The 8,313-nt window shown below is 37.6% G+C and overlaps 1 protein-coding gene across 1 annotated transcript in view; it reads right to left on the reverse strand.

Annotated features, from left to right (window-relative positions):
- Positions 1-6,893, reverse strand: part of Trhr (thyrotropin releasing hormone receptor) — a 34,721-nt gene extending 27,828 nt beyond the window's left edge. The window contains exons 1-2 of the mRNA XM_047526513.1: positions 6,847-6,893; positions 5,477-6,348 (exon numbers count right to left, since the gene is read on the reverse strand). Of these exons, the coding sequence (XP_047382469.1) occupies positions 5,477-6,265 (789 nt within the window). The 5' untranslated portion in view covers positions 6,266-6,348; positions 6,847-6,893. The remainder of the gene's footprint in view (positions 1-5,476; positions 6,349-6,846) is intronic.
- Between the last annotated feature and the right edge of the window lie 1,420 nt (positions 6,894-8,313).

An 8,313-nucleotide genomic window follows, 5' to 3' on the forward strand; every position in this document is an offset into this window, starting at 1 on the left:
CCCAGCCTTCCACCTGTTGGGAATTTGAGATATCTGCATTTTGAAGAATTCATGAGATGCTTTATACAGTAGTTTCTCATTTTCAAGGTTAACTGATTTTCAGATATATTTTTATGTGGCCAAATTGAGAATTCTGTAAGAGTGCAGGTTTTCCTTTTCTGTAGCCATGTAAGAAAATTTATTTTTCTCTAGTGGTGGAATTATGGCTCAAAGCTGAAAATCTAAAATTGGGAATAAACAAGATCTGTTCATCTAAGACAAAGGACCCAAAGCACATTACTGCAGGGGATTATCATTTACTCAATTTATGGCTTATGTGAAAAGTCTTTCCTTATACAAGATGTGAATTGGAAAGCTGGAAAGCTACTCTTTACAAATGAAAATAAAATGGCACATTTTGCTACCTGTGTGCTAAGTGAAAACATTGTGCTCTTTTTTCAACTCAGAGGTCTTTATGTTATTAAGGATGTAGTTGAACCCAGACCATCAGAACAAATAAAACAATTAAAAATCAAAAAATGAAAGATGGGCCCACAAACCAGGGAAGCCTCTGATTTAGGTCTGATATTGCAAACTTTAGGATAGTTACTCTACCTTTTAAAGTTAATCCCTCGTTAAACTTCCTGGGGAGCAAAGGTGGGTGGAGCAGGATTCTCTAGGATGTACGTGGCTGTGGAAGTCATACAACCTAAATGATTTCATACCCCAAATACCAGCCCTGCTGCCACCTTTTCCTGTGTTGTAAGGAACTTTCCTTGTTTAAGATTTCTTCTTTAAGGGATAAGTAGCACTGGAGGCAGAAATTAGAGGGAGGTGGAGAGGAAGAAGGAGGACAAATTCAAGCTATTTCATTATCTCAGTGTCTTCCTGTTCTTCAAGCACAGCCTGTGGATGGAATGGCTTAAGAGAGGGTCAGGAAGGCACCTGAGAGGATGTGGGGGTGGTCACTGAGGATCACAGGCAGGAGAGAAGAGTAGCTGATTAAACAGGGAGAGAGCAAGTGTGAATTTCTTCTGATAGGCCTCATTTGATCTCAGCAGTAATTCTGTGAGGTAACTGTTTTACCCATTTTATTGATGAGAAAACTGAGGCTCAGAGTAATGGAGTCAATCCTAATCAGTTTCTTTTACTCTGCGTGTTCTCTTTGAGCATAATAATTTCAACATGTTGTGTAACAAAGCAGGAAGCAAACATATCTACATTTTGACTATCACAATCTAAAAAAAATGATCCAACAAAAACACAGGAAGAGAAACGCAACAACATGATAATGATCCTGGTCTTTGAGAGGAGGGGTAAGGAATGCCTTTTTTCTTATTCCTAGTTTTCTGTTTTCTATAATACACATGATTGGTTTAACATTATCATCAAAAGGCATGGAAATGCATCAAAAATGGGAAGTTTCTGTTTCTTGGGTATCAACCTTCTTTCTAGTAGGATAGAAGACTTTAAAGCATTTTATGGGAATAAAAATTGTTATTTTTAAGGCTTGATTAGTCAAACAAGGCTACTAATGAAAAGTTAGCCATAAGCTCTTGGACCTTCTTTTAGGACTGCTATAGTTTCCCTACCAGTTATACCATAAAAAAAGAAAAAGATCAAGAGTGACTCCACTGAAAACAAAATCGGAAGGCTGACCTCTCTGTCAGTCTGTGTACGTGCCCCTGCATCTGGTGGAAAATAAGCATTTGAATTGAAGCATGTATTGATGCATAGCCTTTGACCAAGAGGTTCAGGTGTTTTTGCTCCCACAATACCAAAAGAACCAATTACATAGACTTACACAGTCAATGACAGGGATGTTTTATCTACATAATGCTGATGGAGCAGAGGGAATATTTTGGCATTGTGTAGATGGAGCTTAACTGTAACAAATGTGGTAATTTAAACTGTGCCCCTTCAAAATCAAAACAACCAATTATAAGGCAAATTATTTAGTCAGTCGAATAATCCTTTTGTCTACACATTTTCAAATCATAAATTTGAGTAATTTAATTCTTTGAATTTACCTGATGTTAAGGTGGTTTCCTAAAATACAATTGAATCTCTGAATAATAGGAAAAAAGAGATTCTGGCCTGGAGTTTCTATGTGAGGGATGTGAGTTAAAAATGAATAAGCAAACAAAAACTCATATTTGTGTTTTACAGATAAATGCTCTTTTATTTTATTTTTAAAATGTAGCTCCTTTAGGCTATGCACATTTGACTTCAATAACTCGGTTTAAAAGACCTGACCCAGAAGAGTGTTTATTAAAATGTAAATTAAACTTGCCTAAAAGAAAATATGTAGAAAAATATTAAAATAAGAGTCCTTGGGTTATAGAAGGAAGAGGTTTGAATCTTGTGAAAATTTAAGGAAAAAATTGTTTTAGAAAAGGAAAAATCCAATCATGGGTGACTCATTTTGGGCAAAACTAACTTTCCTTCATAACTCACATTCCCATTCATGAAGGGTGACACCATTCTTCCAAATGTGGAACCCTGGTGCCATATTGAATTGCCTTCTTTTCATCCTTCCTGTCTAACGTGATCACAGGACATTCATTTTTTCTTTGAAATGTCTCTCAAGTTATACCTTAGTTTAAATTTTCCTGATAGGGGATCTTACTATGGTAAGGCTGCATCACTACCAATAGTTTCCACAGAAGTCTTTCTGCCACCCACCTCTTGGCCTTCAGAACTGCCTTAGCCTGTAGCTGTCAGATATCACATCCTCAGACACCACTTTCATCTTTGCTGCTCCCTGCTCAGGACTCACATTTTTTGTTGCTTCTGCATTAGGTTCAGATTCCTCTCTTTCTGTGTCATGGTTGGGTCCTCCAGGTCTCCCTTTCTCTCTCACAGATATTTTGATCAATTCAATCTTATTTTTACTGCCCCCTCAAAGACACTATTCATTTAAGTCAACCAAGCTGACCCTACCCTTGGTGTCCCTTCTTGCCCTCTCTCCAAACCCCTACCATTTTGTTCCCAGCTACCATGTCTTGTCTCTTTTGCATGGAGTGCTCTCACTCTTTCTTTTACTTCTCAAATTATCCTTATCCTTCCAGAAGCTTTTCAAATGCCACCTCTTCCACATAGACTAATAAGATCCTGAAGCCCTATCCAAACTCCCATCCCATCTATAATCAAGATTAAATTACATGACATACCACTTAAACACACTCCTATTGATTTATATGTCATTCCATGTTTCTCAATGAGGGTGTTATTAGTATTTATAATGGTGCAGTTCGTCATGGTGCAGGGCTGTCTTACACATTGCGTGACATTTGGCATCCCTCACTCCTAGTTGCTAACTGACAGTGATATTATTGTGACAACCCAAATGTTCTGAATACATTTCCAAATGCTCCAAAAAGTTCCTTAGGGAAGTTACTATACCATCTATCTGTTGGTTCAACAAATAATCTTTGTTTTTAACAGTGAATACATATTTTTAAGAACAAATCTGTAGTTCCCGTAGAGTTGCACAATATATTTTAAAAATTTGAAAGGAACATAATTAGCACTGGGGTGTTAATCATTATTCTACTTCAGGTGTGTTTCATAGGATGATTCACTTGACCCTCACACTGATCCTGGGTGTTGCTATTGTATTATTTTATATATGAAGAAACAAGCTCACAGAGTTCCATTTTTCTAAGGTCATACAGGTTGACTGGAATCCGGGCATTTAAGCCTGGGGTTGTTTGGAGTCAAATCTTTATCTTTGTCTTCTATCACACAGCCTCTATAAAGACAGCTGTGAAATAACACTGTGAACATGTAACATAATTAGCAATTTAAAGTACATTATTAATGCTGATAAGTACTAATGACTGCAATTGAAAGAAAGGACATTAGACCAGACAATTTTTTTTTTGAATTTGTAGCAAGAATATAAATTGGAGTCTAACGAATGAATTTACTCACTGACCTTCTTTGCTGCAAATGTTAACCCATGTTTGGTCTCTAATTGATATGTACATATTCTTTACTCTCTTATTGCATTCTTAATGTTTATCTTGGCAGATAGTCAACAGATCTCTCTACATTTTCACTAATCAAATTTTGGGTAATATATGGCTAAATACACCTATTAGGTAGCACTGCTAGATCCAAAGCAACAGGAATCTAAGAACTAGAAATAATAGCCCAGATCTTCTCTTCTATTATCTGAGTGTCTTTAATAATAAATATTATCTGAATCAAGAATTACAGTATCATTTATAATGCTGCATAATTTTCTTTTTTGTTATACTTCATTATTTTGTGTATATCTAAAGCATCTACATTTTAGTAGTTCATTTCACTGTGTATATATATGTATACGTAGATATTCAAATACAATTCTTCATATATAAGCTAATCTAGAATACAAGAAGTAGTAATGTGAATGATCCATATGCATACTTTAAAAAGTACACTTAGGTTCTATCTGTGCACACTGTATTTCTTGTAGGAGAGAGAGAGAGAGAGAGGTAGTGGGGAGAGAGAGAGGAAATTCAAGCCACTTGAAAGAACTAGTGTTTTTGATTTCATGTTGTCTCTTTTAGCTACAATACATGTTTACCATCTGTTTATTATGTTCAACAAAGAAGGAAAGTATCTAAAAGTTAAGTTTGTAACTAGCTGAGAACCATTGTGTAAATATATATAAATGTGTGCATAATGTAAAAACATTTTATTCTTATATGGTATTATAAATAGTATCCACTATAATGAAGTTACACCTCATTTGCTAACAAAGCCACTGTTTAATCATAAGAAGATGGGCATGCCAGTTATCTGAAAGCATAAAGGAATTTTTAGTTATGCTTAGTCAGAAAAACAAACATTTAAAAATTTTTACTTAATAATGAATTCAGCTTAATGTTGTCCCTTTTGTTAGAACATTTCCTGAAGAAAGTGCTTTTTTAACTTCTGCAATCTGGGACACCTTGGAGGGATCTAGAGGAAAGGGTAAGAGAATATACCAACACAAGGTGAACAAAATTATGTCCAGACAACTCTCTCAATTATATATCTCAGTTGTAGGTAACTATAGAATGGACAAGAAAAGTTTCATTATTTTGACTTATTTATTCTCAAACTGTCTTGTTAACTCATAATGCAATATAATTCTTAAAGATAATCCTTTATCATGCAATAGAATTTTCCCTACGGGATCCAGAAATGACCCAAATATTCTGATAACATTTCCAGAAAGGCATTTTAAAAGTGGATATCTAGAGTTTCTGTTTACAGTTCCTTATATCTTAATAGTACCTGAACTGATACCTACTGGTGTGCTATTGAATTTTCCCCATCTATTTTTAGATCTCCAGTTGCTTTAGAGATGGATTTAATATGTAAAGCAGAGGCTTGCACTGTGAAACGTTTGCATGATTGCATTTTGGTTTCCCATCAGCTAAGTGGGGCAAAGTTGATCCCATCTCACAAGGAAGTTTATTCCACATTTCCTCTATTGACTTGGAGGTTCAGCTTTGCTTACCTGCTTCCTTGAAGATACTGTGCTGTTGAAACATCTGTTAGAGGTATTTAAATTCAAATTCTTATTCTGATGGGTTGAGTCATTTTTCCATGTCTTAGAATTTTCTTTAGGATCAGAAGGAATGGGATTTAAGAATAGGATTCTAGCTATGAACCCGTAGAGGACAGTGGCCAGGATCATTGGCATAACATAAAAGACACCAAAGTCCATTAGGTAAATAGGTGAGTAGTAATTCCTGGAGATCTTGTAGCCACAGGACACCACAATGGTATCTTTGTAGGTGCTAATGTTGAGATCCAGCAAGAAAAACCAGAGCATACAGTAGATGGAGGTGAAAGCCCAGACAAAGATGATGATCTTTTTGGCTCTGGAAAATGTGCAGAGAAACTGGGCTTTGATGGGGTGACAAATTGCTATGTACCTCTCAATGGTAAAGGCTGTGATTGAGCAGGAGGATGCATTAATTCCCAAGTACTGGAGGTAAGTAATGCAGAGGCATCCAACGTAGCCATAGACCCAGGAGCCGTAGATACTGTCTGTTATGTTGGGGAGGCCCGCAGCCACCAGGACCATGAGATCAGCCACTGCCAGACTCACGAGGTAGCAGTTTGTGGGGGTCCTCATGTGCTTGGTTCTCATGACCACCAGGACCACCATGATATTTCCCACAATGCCCAGACCACAGATAATGAGCACAAGTAAGATGGTGACCACTTGGTATTCTAGGGCCACCATGGTGTGTGGTTGAAGCTGGGTTTGGTTCAGTTCACTTACAGTCTCATTCTCCATCTTTCGTGGCTCGAAGTTCCTCTGAAGCACTTCTTAAAACATCTTCTTTCCAGTGCCCACCTTTGTCGCAGTGGTTCTAGCCCCTGTAAAAGGTTATGTACATGTTCATTCATAGTGTCAGTACTTCTGATCCAGTCACTTATAGGTAACTCTCTCTTCCTCTCCTTTCACCTTGTTTTCCCATAGTCATAGAGTTCCTATGCACTTTGGAAAACTTCTTTTATTGCAATGAGTACAGGACCGGTTCCCTCTTAATCAAGGAAAATGCTTAAGGAAAAGGAAACAGAGAAATCTCCCTGTTTTGAAACAGTGCCCAAGTGAAAAACTAAACAATATACGCTAGCTGAAAAATAAATACAAAGAAACCTCATAGAGGTTTGAGAAAAGTATAATAAAAAAGAAAAGGTACCGGGTGCAGGGAGGCAAGAGGCTCCAGGGTCAAGCTCAGTAGCAATTTAGCTGTGGCCTCCTTTGCTCTCAGAGCATGAGATCTCTTTGGTATAAAATACTAAGGCTTCGGAACTACAATTTCCTATGTCCCCTGTCCCCCATACTCAACAGAGAATAATTTCTTCTCTTACCTTTTCCTTTCTCGCACTGTCTGCTTTTCCGGGTAGATGAAGTGGTAATAGTTCCAAGTTTCTAATCCTGCAGAAAATCTTGTCTACTCTGACAGGGAGACCACTTAGCAGCGTTCAGTCTTTAGAGCTGCAGTTCCTCTCAACACTCGCAGCCCTTTTCAACTCATGACAGACCATGCAGACGCAGCAGTAGCAGAAGCAGCAGCAGGAGCAGCCGCCAGGCTGTCAAATCATAGATCGTCCCCTAATGAGAGCTCATACTCGCTCTGGCTCACACACACATACGCGTGCGCACATACACACACACACTCTCACATGTGCCAGTCAGTCTTGGATAATTCATAATCTTCTCCTCTTGAAGGATTAAAAAGTTGATAACACAGTCCTCAATGGGGAAGGCTGAAATCACAGGCAAAGGGTCCAAAAGCAGCTGGTCTTGTAGTTGCTGATAGTCTAAGTTCTGCAGAAACTCCAGTACCTGAGCTGCCCTGAAATATATTTCCATTCCTTGCTTGACAGGATTTTGGGGGTAGCAAAACCTGCTCAGTCTAGACACAGCCCTTGAAGCTTGAAATATCTGTCTGCACTGAAATCAGCTTCTTTCTCTACTATAGAATCTCTGAGAATGTTTCTCCATGGGATCAGTAAAATCAGCTCCCTCTTCTAATAGTATATGAATGGAAAATGAGTTAAATTGATTTTTAAACCATTTCCACTGCAATCTTCTGAGGCTTATAATATTATAATTCAAAAAAACGATTCAAGCTAAGAACATCGATTGAAACCTGCACATGAAGTGTAAGTTGGCTTTCAGCTCTGGCTGTAACTGCTCTGGGTGCCTTCCTTCTTTCCCCCATCCTCTGGACTATCAAGCACATGTATTACCCAGCAATGGTTTGTCTTGATTTATTTCTAGGAGGAAAATCATCTAGTAGAATTCCAACCCAGTGTCACTCTAGTACTGCATGTCTGAAATGGAATTTTATAGACCCGTCTTTATAAGAAAAGTGTATTTTGGCTGTATTTTTATTTCTCTGACATAGCCCATGGGCAAATCTATACCTTTTATGAAGCTCAGAAAACATGGCTTTCATCTCCAGACACCAACTGAATGCACCAAATGTTAATGTTAATTTACTTTTATCTTAACTGAAAATAAAAATATCCCTTAGCAAAATTCCCTATGTGGTGAACTGATTCTCTATTTTAAAAAAGTTCAGATGCTTTTCCCTTTAGAAGATGTCAGTGAAGAGTCTGTTTTGAGTAGACAGGACCATAACAGTATCAAAAACATATCTAGGTCAGATACAAAGAGATGAACGTGAAGTTCTGAATCATATTGAATGACTTCTATCCTCTGAACTATGGAGTAATCCTTGGGTACCCAGTTCTTCTTCCACATCATCTGTAGATATAAATCAATGATCCATAAGTCGCATTCAGACTTCAGACAGGTAATGTTTGGCC

Source organism: Sciurus carolinensis, chromosome 1 (genome assembly GCF_902686445.1).
Source record: "Sciurus carolinensis chromosome 1, mSciCar1.2, whole genome shotgun sequence".
NCBI lineage: Eukaryota > Metazoa > Chordata > Mammalia > Rodentia > Sciuridae > Sciurus > Sciurus carolinensis.